General features: G+C 41.6%; 1 protein-coding gene across 1 annotated transcript in view; it reads right to left on the bottom strand.

Moving 5' to 3' along the window:
- Positions 1 to 22,126, bottom strand: part of GLI2 (GLI family zinc finger 2) — a 191,562-nt gene that overhangs the window by 135,032 nt on the left and 34,404 nt on the right. The window contains exon 2 of the mRNA XM_083488595.1: positions 10,643 to 10,802. Coding sequence (XP_083344721.1) covers positions 10,643 to 10,781 — 139 coding nt within the window. The 5' untranslated portion in view covers positions 10,782 to 10,802. The remainder of the gene's footprint in view (positions 1 to 10,642; positions 10,803 to 22,126) is intronic.

Genomic DNA, 22,126 nt, shown 5'->3' with positions numbered 1-22,126 from the left:
GAAATTATTACAGTGGTACCTTGGGTTAAGTACTTAATTTGTTCCGGAGGTCCGTTCTTAACCTGAAACTGTTCTTAACCTGAAGCACCACTTTAGCTAATGGAGCCTCCTGCTGCCGCCACGTTGCTGGAGACCGATTTCTGTTCTTATCCTGAAGGAAAGTTCTTAACCTGAAGCACTATTTCTGGGTTAGCGGAGTGTGTAACCTGAAGCGTATGTAACCCGAGGTACCACTGTACTGGGACAAGGGGCTCTTCAGTCAACCTGGTTCTTTGCAGAAAGAGTATTTAATATCACATCGCTCACAGCATCACCTTATTTGTAAAATGAGGTTGCTGAGGCATTCCTGGCCTGTGAGCCTTTCGCCATAACCTCAGATGTGTGAAGGATGGGGTTGTAGTTACTGAGTGGAGAGAGAAAGGCGGACTCTGCCAGTGGTCAGAGCTGGAATTTTCTTTTATTTCTTCTCCCACTTGTCCCAGGAACAGGGTCTGTCACAAAAATCCCAGAGCTGCTTTCTGACTCTGATGCAGGAAGGCCCCAATACCTTCTGTCTTACAGGAAACACTTGCCATCAGTTGTAGGCAACAATGCTTAGGTTTTGCTTAGAGGACAACCAAGACCATCTGGTGTTTTGAGAAAGAGTTACCTAAAGCTGAAATGAATGTTTGTTGGGGGAAGCAGGGTGTATACTGATTACCATTTTACTTTCCATTCTGCCACTCATTTTACAACACATTTGCACCTGATGGGAGGTAAAAAAAATAAATCCCCAGTGTAGCTCAGTTGTCTGTGTAGGCTTCTAACCAGAGAAGACAGAAAGCAGGACCTGGGAAAGAATGAGAATTATCTGGGCCTAGAGATGGTATGAGAAACTTTTGGCCCTATAGATGTTGCTGAACTACAACTTCCATCAGTGCTGGCAAGCATGTCAATGGCCAGGGATGGTGGGAGATGCAGTCCACCAACATCTAGAGGGCCAAAGGCCTAGATAGATCCGTGCAAACTCCTTTCTGCCACACTTTGGCAACTGGTGTATCGCGTGTGAGCACTCACTTTGGAATAGTTGACTGCAAAGGGGTCAAAGTTACAGAGCTGTGTAGCAGCTGTACGAGTTTTTGTTGTGTCAGAAAAGCTCCCCTTATTGGGACTTGTTGCTCAGTTATTTGTTTCCACACTGCTGCGATGAAGACAGTGGTAGCAAAAGCAGTGGCAGTGGAAGGAGTGTGGCTTGTGTAATGGTTAACGCTGGCCACTTTTGAAACTGGAAAGTGCCGGCGGGTGGGAGGGGCTTACTTGCATTTATTCTCAATAAATCCTCTCAAGTGTTCTGACCTTGAAGTGAGGGTCCCACAAGTCCTTGTCTAGAGCCACATTAAGCAGAGAGAGAGAGAGAGAGAGAGATCACATGGTACGACATTAATAGAAACACGAAATACAAAATCTATGCAAGGTGTTACACTGTGCTTAATTAAACTCACACACTAGGTAAAAAGAACCACACCAAATCCACCTCAGGCTTTGCCGTTAGGTGTCAAGGAAGTAGCACAATCATCCCTTTGCTCTGTTGGCGCTCCACTGTCTTTTCAAGGCACGGCGGCCATTCTTTAAGGAGGGTGGGGAATTCAAGCCCCATTTCTAGGTGTCAGTAGTGGAAGCGCAGCGTTTCTTAAGAGCATTCTTCTTTGCCACTCGCCTGACCCCGAGAGCAGTCCCACTGCTCCGCAAAGGCAGCTGTGGAACGCTCTGCCAAACCCTATCAATTATTTAGCGTCAAAGGGAAAAGACTTAATCTGTGTGATAAAAGAATGGATTTTATCTGGAGCTTGTTCTCGTTTAAAAGTGATTTACACAAGCAATCTCTCCAGGCCTTTTCCATAATGTAATTATTTATTTTGTGTTAGCGGCCTTCCTTCAGCTCGGGTTATTTTTATCTGCTGCAGCCTTTAAATAGGAGAAGGGGAAACCCACTAAGTCCCTATTGATTCTCTCCCCCCCCCCCCGAATAAAGATTCACTGTTTAAAGGGGGAGGGGGGAATACAAGTCTTACAGCTCATTCAAACTTTGCCTTAAAATATTTATTCCATGCATGGGAGTTATCCATCTGTAGATAGGGTGGTGGATGTTAAGGTCTGCATCACATGGAACAAAAACTAGCAGATAAGACATTTCATTTACCTACATGCTGATACTTGACAGCAGGTAAAAAGGGATGCCAAACACATCTTGCAAACTGGCACTTGGTCCTAGGCCTCCATACCCAATAAATACATGTATGCCTTTCACATGCTATGGAGAACACAGTGTATGGGCAGGCACCCATAATTTCTTTAAACTGTGGCAACTTCCACAGTCAATCTTCTTTATCCACGTTTAATCTCAAAGAGCCCCCGAGTTGTCCTGCTGCATAACATCAACTTCAGAGTTCTGGAGACTGAAGAAATTCTGAACATCTGGAGCAGTCCTTAAGTAACATTATGGTACAGCTGGAGAAAATCCAAGGGAGTAATCAGTGACTATACTCTACCGGTACAGAAATAACAGAATTGCCCTTCCAAAAGAATAGCAAGCCATATTCTTGCTCAAATCCCAACCCTGAAATTGTGGTTTCAGAGAGTTTATTCTACTTAACTTGCAAAGGAGCTGTGGTCTTACAAGGAGCTGTACTTTATCCAGGAGCTCAGGTTTTGCAAGACTTGTAGCTTGTAGAAGGGCTGCCTCTGAAAATGCTTTAAACCATTAAGTTCCGCTCTTAGAAACCAAACTGAACTTTGAACTTAACATACAGTGCGAATCCTAACCATGGGTGGAAGTGGGACTTATTGCGATGACCTCCTGCCAGTGCAACTGGTTTTGTTGAATCTGCCCCCGTGTCTACTAAGAAGTAAGTCCTACTGCATTCAGGTAAGTGGGTTTAGGATTGCAGACTAAGAAACGTAGTAAACTTCAGTGAAGCAAAACTGACTAAAACAAAAGCATCTGTTTTCTTTAAAGGTGGGGGGCGGGATATCCAGGACATGGTAACCTGTGATTTTTTAAGATGAAGATGTTTTAACAGGACCAACTTGCCATATAAGATTCTTTCACTGGTCCTCAATAAAATTGCCTCCAGCTCATATGTTCAGCCAGGGGTATTGCTGAAATAGCATGGGTGAGGGTTGGTGAGAGCTCTTCCTATTTTGATTTTGTCATAATTAATATAATTATGTGAGCTGTCTTAACGTATGTTCAGTATCCCCCCATGTGGTGTGTGTCAGATGCTTTGCACTGCAACTTTCTTCATCCTTGACCATGCTGGCTGGGGTTGATGGGAGTTGCAGTGCAATACACCTGAAAGGGTACCATGCTGGTGAAGAACAACCTAGTTCATGAGTAGGCAAACTAAGGCTCAGGGGCCAGATCCAGCCCAATAGCCTTCTAAATCCGGCTCGTGGACGGTCCGGGAATCAGCGTGTTTTTACATGAGTAGAATGTGTGCTTTTATTTAAAATGCATCTCTGTGGGGCATAGGAATTCGTTCATTCCCCCCCCCCATATAGTCCAGCCCCCCACAAGGTCTGAGGAACAGTGGACTGGCCCCCTGCTGAAAAAGTTTGCTGACCCCTGACCTACGGTAGTTCAATACTGCATACTCCATTTGATGGAAGGTTTGTGTGTTCTTCGACAGAGATCTTCGCCAGCTCTGTTACCTAACATCCAATAACTGGAGATGGAAGGGACTGAACCTAGGACATTACATGTGACAAGTATGTGCTCTACCAAGAAAGACTCACAAGGTCTAGAAGCCCTCAGATTAATTGCAAAGGAAAAGGAACCCCCCAAGTCTATACTGTAGTTATTAGATAGGATAGATCTACAGCAAAATTCACTGCTCACTCATTCTTATTACAGTGGTACCTCTGGTTGTGAATGGGACCTGTTCTGGAGCCTGGTTTGCAACCTGAAAAGAACGCAACCCGCATCTGCCCATGCGAGGGTCGCATTTCACCGCTTCTGCGCATGCGCGTGATGTCATTGTGCACGTCTGCGCATGCACAAGTGGCAAAACCCAGAAGTAACCTTTTCTGGTACTTCCGGGTCGCAACCTGAAAAGACGTAACCTGAAGCGAACGTAACAAGAGGTATGACTGTACACTCTTCCCTCTTCTACATTACCTGTTAATGGAATTCTCCTGGCAGTAAAAAAATAAAAATATCAGAAGAAACCTGCTGAATCAGGCCAAAGGCCCACCTAGTTCAGCATGTTGTTCTCCCAGTGGCCAAGCAGATGCAGAACCTGAGCACATCAGCAATCTCCTCACTTGCTTTTCCTAGCAACTGGTACTCAGGCATACTGTCTCTGACAATGGAGGTAAAACTTCCCTCTGCCTTTCTGGGATCTTCCAACATTCCGTTTCATCACATGTCCCCATTTCTAGTCTTATAAGAGAAGGAGAAAAACTTCTGTCTATCCTAGGGTTGCCATATTTCAAAAAGTGAAATTCTGGACAGAAAAGAAGTTGTTGAGCTTTTTTTTTTTTTTTTTGCTTGCGGCTGCAGTATTCCGGACATATGGCAGCCATAGCACTTCTCCACACCACACTTTTCTAATTTATTTCTTTAACTTACAACATTTCTGTAACTTACAACATTTTATGAATCATCTACAATCTCTAACAAACTAAAATACATGACAACATCATAGGTACAACAAGAAAGTATTATGTGCAATCAAATAAAATTAATGCCCCCCCCATTCATGCTGAAATAAAAATGTCTTCACACCCAGCCAAGATCCATAGAGTGTTGGCATCTGCTTCTCTTCCACTGGGAGGCTGAACGCTTCATCATGTCTATGGCAATCCAGTACACGTCAATGCACAGTTGCAGATTATAAACCCTTAGAGTGGAAATCATACATTTTGAATGTGTCTTAGGCCATGGAACAAGACTTCACACACCTTTTTTTAGGAGTGTCCATTTCCAAATTGCCAAGGGCATGTTTTGCAATATGCGTCATACAGAATGAACTTCACTTTAGGATGTTGCTGCTGATGGACATACTAAAAGCAACAGAGACGATGGATGGAAAAGGCATTTAGTAAGGCCATGGAAATTTCTGTTCAGCCTTCAGAGATGCACCTAGGATGGGTATCAGTTAAACCACTTTACAGCCACATAGATAGCTTCAAACAACATTTCATCTGCCTGCCAATAATTCACAAAGTGTATCTCCTTATCCTGCATTCTCACTACAGTCTGTTTCCATGACTTCAACACCAGAGGAATTGGTCTAAATTTGTAGCCATTTCCTCTGTTCTACAGTGTGCCATGATTAGCTACATCTGTTATGCAGTTAATTGGGGAAAGAACCTGTGCCGATGTTAACTCTGGGGTTCCCTTAACTACGTTTAAGAGTTTAGGAACAAGCCACGAGACTGAGTGCTCCTTTGCTAGAATGAATTTCCTCTGCAGTGCAGTTAAGGGATTCATTGTTAAAACCAATCAAGTGCTGCAATTAAAGCAGATCTTTAGCTAGTTCCGAAAGCCTGGTTAACCTGAATTAATGTTTGCACTGACACCTTGACTGAGGTAGGAGGAAGAAATTTTCTCAGGGGAGAGGCAGGGCAGGAGGTAGGGAGCACCTGATTCAGTAGTTTGTCCTAGTCCCTGGTTCTCTGGGCTGTCCCATCATAAGAAAAAATAAGAGAAAAATGAATTTAGATGGCATACATTGCTTATTAGAGGTCTCAGGAACCTAAAGATGGTCGGGGGAAAGGCCAGGAGATGGCCTGAACAATGTTAGTCAATGTGAACCCTGTGGAGAGATCTGAATACTTTATTCACACAGTTTTCTCAGGCTAACACATTCCAATCTACTCCAACAGAAAACAGCTTAAGGAGAAAAGAATTTTAGAGGCCTAGAATTTGAAGTAATTTGCAATATATAAGTATCTCTTCTGCTGCTCTTTTCTGGCGAAACCAGGCAAACAATTCTCTAGAGCCGTCACTGGCTTGCCAAGGAGGATAGGTTAGGCGACTTTAAGTGGCAGTTTCTATTTTCTTATTCCTTTAATTCTAAGGAACACACACACAGTTGACATTTTTATTGGTTTGTTTATATGAGGTCTGCTGGGATTCTCCTTTCCTTCTACCTTCTCTTTCCCATGCTCATGGCTGACCCACCTATCTATCTTGTCAATCCTCATGACTTTTGGGGGGACGATTCAATCTGTGTTGCTTACATAGACTGCTTGGGAATCAGAGTGGGAAAAGCTGCTTCCTTCTAGCCCCAACTGTATCACTGAGGCTGAACAGGTGATTCTAAGTGTCTCTCTTGGTCTGTTTATCATTGGGTATAATTTTAGAGCTCTTTGAGAGTTTACTGCAGCCATTTTGCAACTGTGTGTCCCACAAAACTAGATAATTCCTTAGAAGCACATTAGGGGTTCATTGATGAGAAGCTTGGTAATGGTGGGCAAGGTTTTCTGAAATAAAGCTTGTCTGTCCCCCTGAAATGTACAGCCTCCCCTCAGGCAATGTTAGTGTTCAGAGTCTCCTAGGGTACCCACTCCATTTCTGTGGGCTGATTGTTCAGCCCAGCAAAGGGAAAGGTTTGGACAATAATTTTGGCAGATCAGACCCACTGTATGCAGCTGAGTTAGGAGGTGCCTGTTCCCACTGCCCAACTGGCATGCTGGTCATCCAGTCCACTCAGTGATGGTGCATCTGAAGTCAGCCAATGCATATAATATCCAGCACACAATCTCCATCAACTTTCGGAGGGCCCAGCCCCCTCAAATATTTTATTAGGGGGCGTTGGCATGCCATTGGATATCAACTCAATTGGGATATCAAATCAATTGGACATGGGAGAAAATGCTTTCTTGACCTCATCTACAACAGGCTTTTAGACCCTTGATCTGAAGAAGTAGTCTATTGGAGCCTCAAATTAAAAAAAAACCCACACAGAATATTCTTCGTTCTGCAGCATTAATGTACCCTGTACAATATTCCATTCCAACAGTTCTGTACTTAAAAGCACATGTGCAAGGTGATGGGTTTTTATTTAATCAACCAAGGCATTAATTTCTGAGAAATATTACCTAGGGTAAAGAGTACATCTTGGTTTTCACTGGCTCCAACCTTGGCTTTCCCATGTTTACACCAAATGACTTGTTGGACTTCATTATACACGAAGTATTTCCATAGATCAGAGGCAGTGAGACCTATGCAACTAACATAAAATAAATTACCACCCCATGATAAATGGTTCTATTAGCAATCCAGATTGTTAAACTCCGATAGAACAGAATGGAGGGAGCACCAGCCCATTCATTCTCCCTCCGGCAGATACCAAGTTGTAAATAGGTTATTTTGTGTGTAAATAACACATTAAAACTCAGCATTAGCTGTGTCTTTTGATAGAGAGGAAATTGTTCCAAATAAATAATCCTGGACAGGAATGTAAAATAAGCCAGATTTAATAGTGCATGCCTCCTGTAGCCGTGTTAAACATGACTAAAATGATAAACCCCAGAATATACTAATAGTAAACCATGCTCTGACATCAAAGTAATGAGGCCATATTTTTACCCAGCTTTAGAAATGCTAAAATTAGTCTTGACAGAGCTAGACATCAGGGGGGAAATGCTGCCAACGTAAACACCATCAATTCTCCAAGCTGGTATTTGTGTCATGAGGGGTGTGCATTATTGTGGGGTTCGGGGGGGGCATACTGTTAACGATAAGGCACTTGACACTTTCAATTAAGAGCTGAAACAAATATTTACAAACGTTCAACATTCATTGAATTTTCTAATTTGACCAGCCAGATTTTAAAACAAGGTATTTCAATTTCAAATTTATATTTTGAATATGATTCTTCTTTTACTTCAAAATATAAATGCTTTTAATATGGTATCTCTTGATTGTTTTGAGCTTGACAGAATTCACATATGAACTGTCAAATACTGATTACTACTACATATTAGCCATCAAATACTACTAAATACCAACCAGATACTGGTGAGTATGACATAGCGATCCTTTTCAAATGGCTTTCAAAGTAAGTTTGAAGCCTAGAACCATATTGGCAGGGCTAGCAATGCTTTCTGCAATATCAGATGTCATTCTTCTTGACTTCTTTTGGTGAGAGTCTCTCAGGCATATTACAGCCCTCAACTAAGATCTGGGAAATGTTGCTGACTGACGGCCATCATAATCGGTGTTTTGACGCTACTGTTTCTAAACTTCCAATTACAGTGGTACCTCGGGTTACAGAGGCTTCAGGTTACAGACTCCGCTAACCCAGAAATAGTACCTCAGGTTAAGAACTTTGCTTCAGGATGAGAACAAAAATTGCGCAGCTGCAGCAGGAGGCCCCATTAGCTAAAGTGGTGCTTCAGGTTAAGAACAGTTTCAGGTTAAGAACAGACCTCCGGAACGAATTAAGTTCTTAACCCGAGGTACCACTGTACCTGAAATTTTAAGCTGTCATTTTATAATCCACACTAAACATTTCAGTGCTTTTATACCAATATAAAGCATCATGAGCTGGGCCTTGCTTTCCCTTAGGGCAGTGGGTGGTAAGCACAGCACTGTTGTACCATAGCAGTATTATGTGGTTGTTCAAAAATATGGGTTGGTATTATGCAAATGTTTTGTGCTAGTGCAAGGTGATTCCCTTCCTTTTCCCACCTCTGCTTGTCCCCTGCGCTGTCCACAAATCTGCTCCAGAGGACGGGAGGAACCCCAGAACAGATTCAGGGGACAGGTAACGTAGGGGAAAAACTTTCTGCTACACAAGGAGAAATCCTTGCATTGATGGAACATTCGCCTTAGAACTATGTTGAGTAAACCCATGGTGTACAGTTGTGTGGCTGGTTTTAATGGTTTTATCTTGTATTTGAGACATCTCTCAATAAAGTTCTTTCCAGAGCTTATGAGTAACATTTGCTGTTGTTCTGTTTTGTCAGTGATCTCTAAAAGATTTTCCCCACTGCCCACCCCTTAACCGTTGTCCTGCATATTTGATGCTTTCACAGAAAAACAACAACTGGGAGGTTTCTTTTTCAACAGGTGAAATATAGACTTACACCTTTTGAAATTGTAAGTAGTTATAAAGAAAGAGATGGGAAACTTTCTCACTTCCCCTGGCAAGCCCATGTTATCTACCAAATAGCCAAGAAAACAAAGAAAGCTGATGGCAAGGGAGGTGGGGAACTTTTCCTACATTCTTCTGTTCAGGGGACTATGTAGTGTCAAAAGAATGAGGCAAAGATATATTCTGAAACACAGTCTTGTCCAGCAATGAGAAATATTTTTGAAAGGCCAAAAATCAGCTGAAAAAGTTTATATAGCTGGAAATGCCACTTGTCACATTCCACCGGTCAAGTCTCAGCTAATTTGTTCCTTCATTTCCTGCTGTGAGAGGTCATTCTGTCCCATGCAAGGAAAACAAGGAGTGGTTGGTGTCTAACCAGAGCAAGCAACCGTTCTCTGATTTTGCTGTGTGTGATTCTCTCTTACAACAGCAAATACCAACAAGTTCCCAGTCAGCTATACACAAATGTAGGGTTCAGTGAGCAATCCGTAGCATATTCCCAGGCAGTTCCGGTTTGCAAAACCCCATTTTTACTAGAGTTAGGTTTCTCTGGGAGATACCCAATTAATGAGGCCCATGGGCCAAATGTAGCCCCCCAGACCTCTCAGACCGGCCCTCCGTACTCTGCCCAGGCTATGCCCTCTTTTTGGGCCAGAACCATTACTGGCCCTGCTTTGCATTCCCCTCAAATCGTTTTACCTGGCTGGAATGTATCCTTCAAGTGTCATAGTATCTTTTGCTTGCCAGGATGGAAGGTGGAGAGTTGTGTGCCTGGCTACACTCACTTTTGCTACGACAACTATTTCTATGCAGCCTGTGGAAAATTGCTCCTAAGGGAATGTGAGCCCCTTGATGTAAGTCATACTCAGAGTTGAGCCATTTAAATCAATGGACTAACCTCAATGGATCTTTTGGATATCATCCTCTGTTAATAAGAGTCTTTAGTCCTTTCAGGCTAGCCCCTTTCCCCATATTCTTTCTGATTCACGTTAGTCAGCATGGGGCCATCATGATCTGAATTCCTTTTATGCTTTTATATTAACTATAACTTTAAAAAAAACACACACACACCTAAATTAAACAACAATCAGCTGTTTGGGTGAATGGTTCGATTTTTGCTGCAGGACAGGACAGGACAGGACAATAGCAAAATAAACCACAAAACCTGTAAATTATAGTGTTCTCTGCTGGAAGACAGAACATTTTGCATTCCCCTCCTGAAGATGAATTACTCTGTTCATTCCACACAGGCATCCAGGAAACAGCAACAACTGACAATCAGTACTATCTCTAGAGTTAATTTGAATGCAAAAGCCACATGCGTCTCAAAACAGGTCCAGGTTGCTTCGTTAAACATATACTCTCTGTGAAGGCATGGGATCTGCAGTCTGTCAACTTCCAGTTGCTTTAACTTTCTAAGACCAAGAGCCCCAATAAACTCAGCATATTCACACATGAACATATGCCTCTGTTCATATTAAAACCTAACAGTCTAATGAAAAAGAGCCCCTGTTGCTTTCAAAGTGTGGGAAACAAAACAACAACGAAAAAAGTACCTCCTTGTGTCACTGCTGCTGCTGCTCCTAAAGGAGTTGTTTTCTTCGTTGTTTCATTAAAACCATTGCCTTCCAGAAGGGCATTTTTCCCTTCTTTCTTTCCAGCAGCAGTTGAGGTGGATGTTTCCATCTTAGACATACATATTCCAGCTCCCCAGTCCTTAAAAACAAAGAAAAAAAATAGCAGTTCAGACATTTCTTCTGTGAAAGATGCAAAAAAATTGGATTCATGGAGGACGATTGATCCCATTCCAAAAAATAATTAAAAACACAAACATTCATAGATCTGTTTAATTGCTCACCAAGTCTTCGTTAAGCTATTGTAATTATTACCAGAAAGAGCACGAATCCCCAAAAGTGCCAAGCTTTCAACTTTAAAATAATAATAATAATTTAGAGTTGACTTCCTGCCAACAGTAAAAAAAAAAAATTACTTTTGTAAATCTAAAGTTGCCTTGTGCGCCAGCAGCCAAGGTAAAAAGAAAAAGCTTTTGGTCTGGACTATTTATTAAAAATTGCATAGGTAACATCACTTAAGAATCTTAAAACATTTTAGATCCTTCAATGGGGATTCTTTGAAAATTGTCCATTCTCAAAGCTTTCCGCAGCCATAGCAATTGCATAAAATTGCAGGAATTAATGATATTAGTAAAGAAAATACACTTCTGGGAAACCACGTCCACTGATTTTGAGCTTAAATAAAATTTACTGTCGGTTTGTTTTGTTATTTTTATTATACTTTAAAGGGAGAACAACAATGCACATGATTCTGCCAACTTTAAGCATTTTAGATCTTATAATTCAACTGAGGCTGTACTTTAACTTTCCCACTGAATGAACAGGACACAGCCTAGGACGTTTTACCACACTAGGCAAAACTAAAAATGCTGCTGTATATATGCACACATGAGGCAGCCAGGGGAGTAAAATGAGACAGACAGTGGTGAGTGGGGATGCAGTGGTGTAGCAAATCCATTGCAGCTGGGCAGATCTGCCACCTGAAGCAATTGCCTCACCCTGCTTCATGGGCTGGCCAACCCTGACAGGACAAATTTGCTTAACTTTGGCTGGATCCTCACGCCTTATACATTTCAGCATATGAGAGAGATGGCAGTACTAAATTATTATACAATGTGAAAAAATTTTCTGCATCTCAACATGGGGTGGAATTCAATGTCACGCTATTACAAATGTTTCATCTGCACAAGCATTCCAGCTTGGTCCTGCCTCTCCTCCCACTGTGTGCTGTTCTGGGAATTTTCCCAAACCCCTCAGAGTCAATTTCAAGAGACGTGAGGGGGTGGAGAGTGGGCAGGGTGAAGCCCCCCTGCACAGGTGGAATGGGAGTCCTCTGGTGAATCCTGCCCAGAAAACACAACCTTACACACACACAACAGAAATGGCAATTTAACTTCTTGAGTATACTCATGGGTCTCTCAGGTGGGGGATACTGCCTCCCTGGAATCCTCAATGTATTTCTTTATTTTAACAGACACATGCACATCCACCAAGTAAATAAGAGGCTTAGAGTGATCTCTGAGGCCACTTATTGAGAGTGGCTGCCAGACGTGGACTCTCTGCACTTTTCTGAAGGAGAACCTTCCTGGGCCAGATGAAAGCTTCTTCTTCTTGCCTAATGATGCTGCTTCTGCAAATATTAAAATAGCAACCATGATGTAAACCTCAAAAGAGACAGTATCCAGGTTCAAGCAGGGGCAGGACATGGGAATATCCCCACTGACAATACCGAGGCAGCTACCAGCACTGTACAATTTGAAAGACAGAAAAAGACTAGCTATAAGGAACTACACTTCGAAAGAACTTATACAGTGGTACCTCGGGTTACGGATGCTTCAGGTTACAGAAACTTCAGGTTATAGACTCCTCTAACCCAGAAATAGTACCTCAGGTTAAAAACTTTGCTTCAGGATGAGAACAGAAATCGCGTGGCGGCGGCGTGGCAGCAGCAGCAGGAGGCCCCATTAGCTAAAGTGGTGCTTCAGGTTAAGAACAGTTTCAGGTTAAGAACGGACCTCCAGAACAAATTAAGTTCTTAACCCGAGGTAGAATTGTAGAATGCTGGACTCCTACAGAAAGTTATGACTTCAGGCATGATAGTATGAGTCCAAAAGCATTTTGCTATGCATTGCTTTCTAAATATTCTCTTTGGTTAACATACTCTGCTGTCATTACCTTTTATTCCCCCAATCAATAGTATGAGGAGCACAGGACATATTCATTACCAAAGTTTGTACCAACTACAAAGACTTCAGTGAAGTTGCAAGAGAGTGCTCACAAAGTGGATGCCATAGAGGTTCTAACTTCCTTTCTGGCATGAACAGGAAAAAAAGCTACCAACTGAGCAGCAACAAACACACCACTCAAAGTAATTCACTATAAAATGAAGGATCAACATAGGAAATGTTTTATTTGGGCTATTTGCACTAATTAAGAAATGCAGTATGAGATTAGATCATCACCCCCCGAACTTCAGAGCATGGGAAGTCACCCAAAATATATATAATTTGGCATTGAATATTTTGCTTTTTTGATTGTATTATAATTTGGAATGTTTTAATGTGGTTTTTATTGGATTGTTAAAATGGAAAGATTAATAAATATTGTATTAAAAAAAGCAAAGTAATTCACTATATACTAAGCAAGGCGGAGTTGTCCTGATTTCCTTAATCAAAAACTCATGATCACAAAGGAACCGTGCATGTCTTCAAATTTGTTAAACACTTCACTCTTTCTTATATTGAAGAGATAAAGAAGAGTCTTTTTCTTATTAAAAATGGATCATGCATTTCACCCCCTTTTTCACACACGACTCTTAAGAGTCACATTTTAGCCAAGGACATCAGTAGTACATTAGACATCCTTAGGACTGGAACTCATTATGCTTCCTGGAAAGCACACAAAGTAACTCGGAATAAGTGAGACTTTCACTGTCAAGAGATGCAAAACCTGAGAGCACAATAAAAAGATGACACGGCTTTGCAATCTTCTGTGGTTTCTGGTATACCCACAACAAAAAACCCCTAAAAAGATCCAAAGAGTTAACACCTGGATATTAGTTCCTAAACAATTAGCAAGCCTTCATAGAGGCCATTCTAACCTCCAAATGAAAAGATATCAGCTCTTCTAAACAAGCCGTAAGATGTTGGCGCAGAAATACGATTGCACAAGCTTCTCAGCTGAATATTTGTCTAAATGACATCCTTCTTCTATATTTGTGGTTAGTATGCTGAACATACAAGATACGGTTCTTAAGAAATTTATTCACCTCCTACTTCCATTTCTTTGTTTTTTGTTGTAGGAGGAAATTGAAAAGAAGTGAGAGCTGATACAGGGTAGGTGAATCCTTGCATAATGATCTCAAGCCCCAGAGCATCAGAAGCTGCCTTATACTGAATCAGACCATTCATCCGCCTAGTCCAGTATTGTCTACCCTGCAGGTTCCAGGCTGCTGTCATGACTAGTCCTACCTGAAGATGCTGCAGATGCAACCTGGGACCTTCAGAAGGCAAAGCAGATGCTCTACCACTGAGCTGCAGCCCCAATTGTGTTTCTTCAAGTCCTTCACCATCAAGTGATTGCCAGGATTCACCCCCCAACTGCTGCTGTAGGGGATGCAAGATTGCCTTAGAGCAGCATCTTTCAGTTTAGTCCTAAATGAGTTTATTTCAAGTCATGCTGAATAAGAAGAAAATCAAACCATCAAGGTTGGGCCATAAAGAATTGATTGCTCAGAGCTACTAACACATAGGCAGAATTATTTGTTAGTGCTATTGTTAATTAGTTATTAATTGGAGTATATACTTCTGGTTTTTCTGGTGTTATAAAACAAACAGAACAATTTTAATCTGTTTGCATTATCCTTTGTTAGCCCTCTTGAGTCTCTTCTGAGAAAGAGGTGAGGTAGTTTTTTAAAAAACAAAAATGAATAAATGTCTTTACTGACTTTAGCAAGTGTGCGCAGGGTATGTGAATCAAGAAATAATAAAGTGATTATTAAATATTTGCATTTAACAGTTAAATCCTTCTCAAGTGCTAGACTGAAAGGAAATATATATATAAAGAATGTAGTCGCCTAATCTTTGGGATTTAAGCGACTTAGTATACATAAGTCTATAATTATTTGCTGATTTAAGGGTACTGGCTGACTGAGCGAATTAGAAAGGGAATACACGGTCTTTCACCTCTAGGTCATGGGGTCAGCAAGTCAGTAATGACCAAAAGTTCTTCCCAACTGACAGCCAAGCCCCATCGAAGAAGCAATAACTGAAAGTAATTAGAGCGATGGGCCAAGGAGTGACCCAGCTGCAATGAGCCTCAAGTTGAGCCACTCTGCAATCTGAAGGAAAGCAGCCAGTCACGGAGGCCTTCCACATTCCTGTTTGTGTCACTGAAATTATCCTTGATATTTCACTCATCACAAAACCATATCAAGAATGGGAGCTTCAGAAATTACTTTTGGAAATATCAAAATCAGTCAAGATGTTTGTTGCCTGCTTATGCTGTCAATTTTTTAAAGAGTCAATTTTTAGCATCCTGACCAAAGCTATAATTATTTATTATACTTTATAATACCGGCCTGAAAGAGGAAGAGGAGGTGGCGTTGATATATTTGTGAGAGATTATTTTTTGCTAAACAATACTATCAAATCCATGTCAGAGTCTCTTAAGGAATAGAATGGGAGTTCAGATTTCAGATAATCATATACAGTGGTACCTCGGGTTATATACGCTTTAAGTTAAATAGGCTTCAGGTTACAGACTCCACTCACCCAGAATATTACCTTGGGTTAAGAACTTTGCTTCAGGATGAGAACAGAAATCGTGCTCCGGCGGCATGGCAGCAGCAGGAGGCCCCATTAGCTAAAGTGGTGCTTCAGGTAAAGAACAGTTTCAGGTTAAAAACGGACCTCCGGAACGAATTAACTACTTAACCCGAGGTACCGCTGTAATTCTGCTCACTGAAACTTCCATAGGCTTCCCTGACCAACTGATTGAAACAAAGTCCACCTGTCGGCAGAATGCTACCCAGGACAACAAGCCTGCACACAACCAGGTTCCCTCCCCCAAATTCTGGACACATGTCTTGCTTTGCTTTCTTTATACTGGGAGAAGGAATACATGCCAACTGTTTGATGAAGCCTCCCAACCCCACAATTGGTGGCACCATGACAAGCATGCAGATTTCGATGAGACACAGCTGACGTGTCAAGGATTTTCCATTTCTCCTTTTCATGGCAGGACGCATCAAATGACTTTAAAATTGTTCATCTTGCCTGACATCTTGACGCTAAATTTGTGATGGCTTTATTAATAAAAATACTAAGGCAGCTTTATTATCAATCATTACAGTGACTAAATTTCTCTGTTAATGAAGAATGTACAAAGTTGTCTTTTGCAAAATCAGACCACAGTCTACATTTCTGAGGATGCCAAATGTATCTTTTTAATGAGGGAGTTTTATTTAAAACAAAAAAAAAACCTTTCTAACATCCCTCCTCCTACCCACACATTGCTTTTTATGCACTCAGTCCTCAAGTTTTTCCACTGCTATATGTAAAACATAATTTATAAACCCACTGATGGATTATGCCTACAGAGAGCCATTTAGCATGGGGGGGGGGAATCAAAAAGGAAGCTTCATTTTATTTACTAGTAAAGGTAATTCAGAAGTAGCTACTTAGCAGAAGACCTTGTGTGGTATTCAGACACAACCCTTTCCTCAGTCATTACTCAAAATTTAAAAAAAGTCTTAACCACATTACCAATCCTGCTCAACTGCATAACTTTCTCTGCAGGAAGAAAGCTAGGCACTTGATCTTGACACCAAGAGTGATTGTGGCATTTTGGAGCTGCAATATATAAATCTGTTGTGATGCTAAAATATTCAGAAATGCCCGAGATCTCAATAAGGAAACTGCTTTATGATTTGCCCTGGATGACTCCAGCTATTTTAACAGCTGCATTATATATAATGAAAGAGAGATATCCCAACGGGATTTCAAAGAAAACAACTCGGAATCACGTTCTGAGGAAAACAAAAGAGTGTTAAGCACATCCCACTTGGTCTGTGCATAATGGCCAGAACTGTTTTCTGAGCACGGAAACAAATCACAAGTTTAGGGAGCAACAAGCATCCTAGGAGGAATGCATGTCATTTGGATTTGTCCAAAACAGCATGTGCTGCCTGCTAAAGGAGTCTTTTATTTGTTTACAATATTCTCATACTGCCCATTCATGAAAAATATTCTAAGCAGTGTACAGAACCATGATATCTGAAACACAGCATAGACACAAAATCAGAACCAATTTAATTATTGCTGAAGTACAGCTAGTCTGACACTGCCCATCCCTCAGTAACAGTCCCTTTTTCGTAGAGACAAAGTTTTAACAAAGCTATGCTTAGGCATGGATGAATCCATGAGTTTCTGTTTCAACCAGCATACACTGGCTGCATCCGTATAATTCTCCAAACTATGGAGGGCTTGTTCTTTAGACCATGGTTTGGGGTATTATATTCCTACAGTGATTAGGTCATGTTGACAATAATTTCATGTGAATTTTGGAAAATATGACATATTCCAGGCCAACTTTATCTAGCTTTTTCAAGACATGTGAACATTCTGTGATTTTTTTTAGCTCATCGTACCTTGTATCAAGACTAATGTTCCTTCCTCCAATGTGGATTTATTAAAAAGTATAATAAATAGGGAATTTTTGTTTTAGCTATAACTCTCAGTGATGCCAAAACAGCATTTTCATTGAAAAATTAAATGAAAGGATGAGGCGTCTCTGTTTCATCTGCTCTCTTCCAGGGGCTATTTATAAGAGGAAATGGCCTTGCCATACTTCTCTAGCTTCCTATGAATAAAACAAAGTTCCAGCCAAGTGTTTTAACACTGACTCAACACAGTGACTGCTGTGCTATCTTTTGCAACTCGTAAGATCCTGTTCCAGAACCAAATCCGTTTCTTCATCTCACTCTTCTGTGCAATGCCAGCTACACTGCAGAAGTAAAAACAAATCTAACTTGGTACAATGTAACAGAATCGTACCTCACAGATTTCTCTTAGCAACGTCTACTGGGTTCCTCAAAACAGGACTCTTTTTTCTATTTACATATTAACAGCAAAGTGTACTTGCAATGCTGAGATGGAGAAAGGATCAGCCTATGGTGACCAGCACAATAGTCCTATATGAAGAATGACAACCTCCAGCAGGGTCTTTTCCTCATGCAAAATAAAACAATTAAGGCATTGTGCTGGAGTATGTTTGACTGGCAAGGAGATTAGTATGGAAAATGCTGTGATTTGGGATTTTCTAATGCCTAATCCCAGAAATACTGTGTTATCAAATTTGATTAGGTGGGAGAGTGGCTAGCCACATGGGCTTCAGTGGTCATTGCTTATTCCCATATTGCTGATTTTGAAACTCATAGAAAACTGTTCTTAACTTGGGAAATTTAGGTATTAAATTAAAATTTAGAGATTGAGATGGTGGGACTGACCACATGGCTTCAGGTAAACCTGTCAGTGTTTATTTCCAAACACCTTATCAGTGAAGTTTATAGATGGCTAAACTAACTTAGAAAATTTAGGTACCATTTTTTTTATAAAAAACAACAACAACACCCCTGAACCCTCACCATGCTTATGTATGCTGAAGGTTCTCATTGACTTCTTTGGGATTTGTTTGAAAGCTACAGCCTTTGTTATTTAAGAAGGTAAAGTATTCAATGCTCATTGACTCATCTGTCTCTCACAACAGTAAACAAGGTAAGTCAGTGGATGTATGATGTTGCAAAGGGTTCTCCAATATGGCACCCACAGCCACACATGTGCCCACAGAGGCTTCCTGTGGATGCCCACAAGATCACCCCCATTGCCTTTCCATCTGATGAAATTAGGCTTGAAAGAAGCATTCTACATAGCTTCTATGTGTGGAGAATGTCCAAAATGGAGACTTAAAGTGGAAACCATATGTGGAGTCCATTGTGGACATCTGTATGGACACATAAACTGATTCCCACAATCCATCTGCCCTCTACTTTGCGGTGTAAGGACTGCTGGAATTAGCTGTATGCCAAAGCGAGGCTATACCTTGAATCATGCACTGCATTGAAGCTTAGTGCTTTAGTCCAATCCCTCTTTGCAGCAATCCTGATGTACTACTCACTACAGCAGACAGGAGAGGTGCAGGATGATTGGCTCAGAGAGGGAAGATTCATCAAGAAATTCAAAGGTATACAATGACAGTCTCCTCCAGGAAGCAATACAGCAACTGTAACTGAGGAGGATGTAAGCTTTTGCATGTATAAAGAATACAAATATTGAATAATGGGGTGAAAGGCATGATGTCTAGAAAGTAGAGGAGTTCTTACGCAAATATCAGAGCCATATATTGATCTGCACGTTTATGTGAATAAGCAACCAAGAACAAACGAAAAGTCGCCTTAAGCTTGAGTCAGCAACTACCATTGAGAAGCTGGCATTAAGCTGTGATCTTAAATTATATTTCACATGCTGATTTGAACCTATAGCAATAAATCATCTCAACCTATGAGCAGACATAAAGAGGCTCAAGAGACAGACACAGATTAGGCCAAGGTCCTTGCCTAGACTTGCAGGCTTGGAAGGTGGGAGGGGGGACAACTTTTGCTTCTCTTTTTGGAGTTTCTTTGTTCCCTTCTTGGGAAGAGGTGAGAGGTTGTTGGGGAGGAGGGAGAACAGGGAGGCAGGAAAGGGCCTTTTTGTGATGGAACACGGGGAAAAACAAAGTCACACTTGTACTTTTAGAAGTATGCCTTAATCATAAAAGATTCTTCCCCTGCAAAATTCTTTCAAGCTGAACAACTGTCAAAGCAGAGATAGCCAAGGTTGCTGGTGTGTTTCTTGGAACTGAGGTCAAGATGCCTTGAAGAGATACAGCAGTGTGTTGCCTAGGACACATCAAAAATGATGTATCAAAGACCACTGGCATGCCACATATAGAAAATGTTCCCTACAATAGATCCCAGGTATGAAATTCCTTCCTCTCTGGTGCCTACAGGAAGCCAAGCTTGAGTGTATTCTGAAGACATTTGTATATTGCTCTTTGGGAGATATAAGTCCCTTCCTGATACATCTCCCAGTCTTATGCAATGGTACCTTGTGAGCAACTTTCACTGTTGGTTTGGAATGGTGAAGTGGACCATATATTTGTCACCTATACACACTTTCTGGAGAACCTTGGCTTTCATTTCCAAAATACAGCAGGAATCTAGCTTTCTAGATAGCAAAGGCACCATATGCTAACACCTCTGAAACTTGAGGGGATTGGGTAAAGTCTGGGAAAACCACGGAGATGAGGAACTTGCATGATCCTGCTCTCTTTCAACAGATGTAAAACTTTTCAGCTCTCTGAGGGAAAGGGCAGCAATCTGTGGTACAACTAAAGGAGGAAGTCAGCAATTCACTTAGTGGTGGTGGTGAATATACTCTGCCTGTAACCCACGGTGGTTGGTGCTTCCCCACCCCACCCCAGAAGCCACAGCTTTCCCCCCTGCTTTCCATGTTCTGGGTGTAGCAGTGGGTGAATGGCAACCACACTATGTTACTGTTTGAGGGAGCAGACCAGCAGGGATTCATAGGGAGGGCAGGCTCTTTGGTGTTTGTTCATTTATTTATATGGTTAATATAATGTGTGCTTTTAAGAGGATTCCTACCATCAAGCTGTGCAAGCTAGCCTCTGAAACCATGCATCATTATTACCAACCTCCCATTAAGCTCTACATTATTATGACAAGAGGCAACGGAGGATTCTCTCTTATTGCTCGGCTTGTGCAAAACTGCCTAGAATACCTGCTCAGGGCTATGGACTGAAGGATTTCCCTGCATCTTGGAAATGGAACCATTTGCCCCAGAGGAGTTTTACTGACACTAATAGGATTCCCACGACAAGGGGCTGCATAATAGCAACTTTGTCAACCTAAGTGAACACCCATCAGGTATAAAACGTGTGTGTGTGTGTGTGTGTGTGTGTGTGTGTGTGTGTGTTTCCTCAAACCGAAGTGCTGACATTATTTTAACTGCTGTGCAATTGTCAACATGTGCCGAGTGTGTGCGCACATGCATAGGGGGCTTATTGATTCCATTCTGAATGAGCTTAAGATTGCAGTCAGTGAAATGCTGTCAGATCGCCATGCACCCTGCCTATCAGGAATTGGGACAGGAATCAAGCACTGTTTTTAAAAGCATGGGACAAATGAGTTGCACCTTTTCCGCTTCCCAATGGCAAATTGTGCTTATGAAAGAAAAAGTTTGCTCATCACTTCCAGACAGTAAGCAGAAGTCACCATTCCCATCCATTTCCCACCCAAAATACTAAATTTGTTATAGAAAGCTTTTCACTACACTACATTTATAAATGTGCCCTTTCCCACATGTACCAATACAAACTTTATGTGACATCAGAGATGTTGAACCAATGGCCTCAAGAGAAACTGGGCAATCATAGAAGACAAAAACATATGAATGGGGAAGGTTGTTCAGGGCCATCAGAAGTCGTGGCTCATCATAGCAGTGGACCGTAAGCTAGTTTTTAATATAGATTATGCATTAGTTAATAAATGCCTCAACAGAGTTTCTTCATAAGAAAATCTTTCAGCACTCAGGCCTCAATCCTGCTCTCCCCCAGAGAACATAGCGCAGAGTATTGTGTGTGATGTGATGCGTGTGGTGCGATTTGGTGCTTCTGCGCATGCACAAGCACCGAAACCTGGAAGTAACCCGTTCTGGTACTTTTGGGTTCGGAGCAGTTCGTAACCCAAAAACGCGCAACCCGCAGCGTTCGCAACCTGAGGAACGACTGAAGAGGATTCTCCCAAGACCCCCGAGTCACCTTCCATCACCCAGCAAAGCACATTCCTGTGTCCTCATGAATGGCTCTACTTCTGCTTGAAAGTCCTAACTGCAAGAAGATTGACCTGGATGAGAAGATCTATGACTGGGGAGCCACAATCAGTATGGGATCTTGTGATGGATGAATCTTACACAATTATTACAGCAATGGGAGGGAAAGGTGATTTTATCACAGCTGTTCTGAGGCATCAAGTGATGGGGGAAGAGCGGACTGGTAGGAAAGCCAACGAAGAGGAGGGTTCAGTATTCTTAATAAGAGATGATTCTTTGCTTGAACAAAAGTTTTAACATAGGAAAAAGAGAAGAGGATGTAGCAGGAATTGTCTAGAAGTGGGAGGAAGAAGAGAAGGAGCCGGAGAGGTCCATTACACCATATTTCATAAGCTCCAAAAGCTTATTTTTCAGTAGAATTGTTCAAGAAGCAAACGCACACAGGTGCCTTCACTTACTTGCACATAAAAGGAGAGTATTGGGCCAGAGAATTATCCCTCATAAAATATCTCAATTTGGCCCATTATGTAATTGGATCTGTTCACCTCATGAGCTGTTCTGTTCTGAGGCTAGGAGT

Source organism: Podarcis liolepis, assembly GCF_965112155.1.
Source record: "Podarcis liolepis genome assembly, chromosome: 1".
Lineage (NCBI taxonomy): Eukaryota > Metazoa > Chordata > Lepidosauria > Squamata > Lacertidae > Podarcis > Podarcis liolepis.
This window is presented reverse-complemented; position numbering and strand designations above follow the sequence as displayed.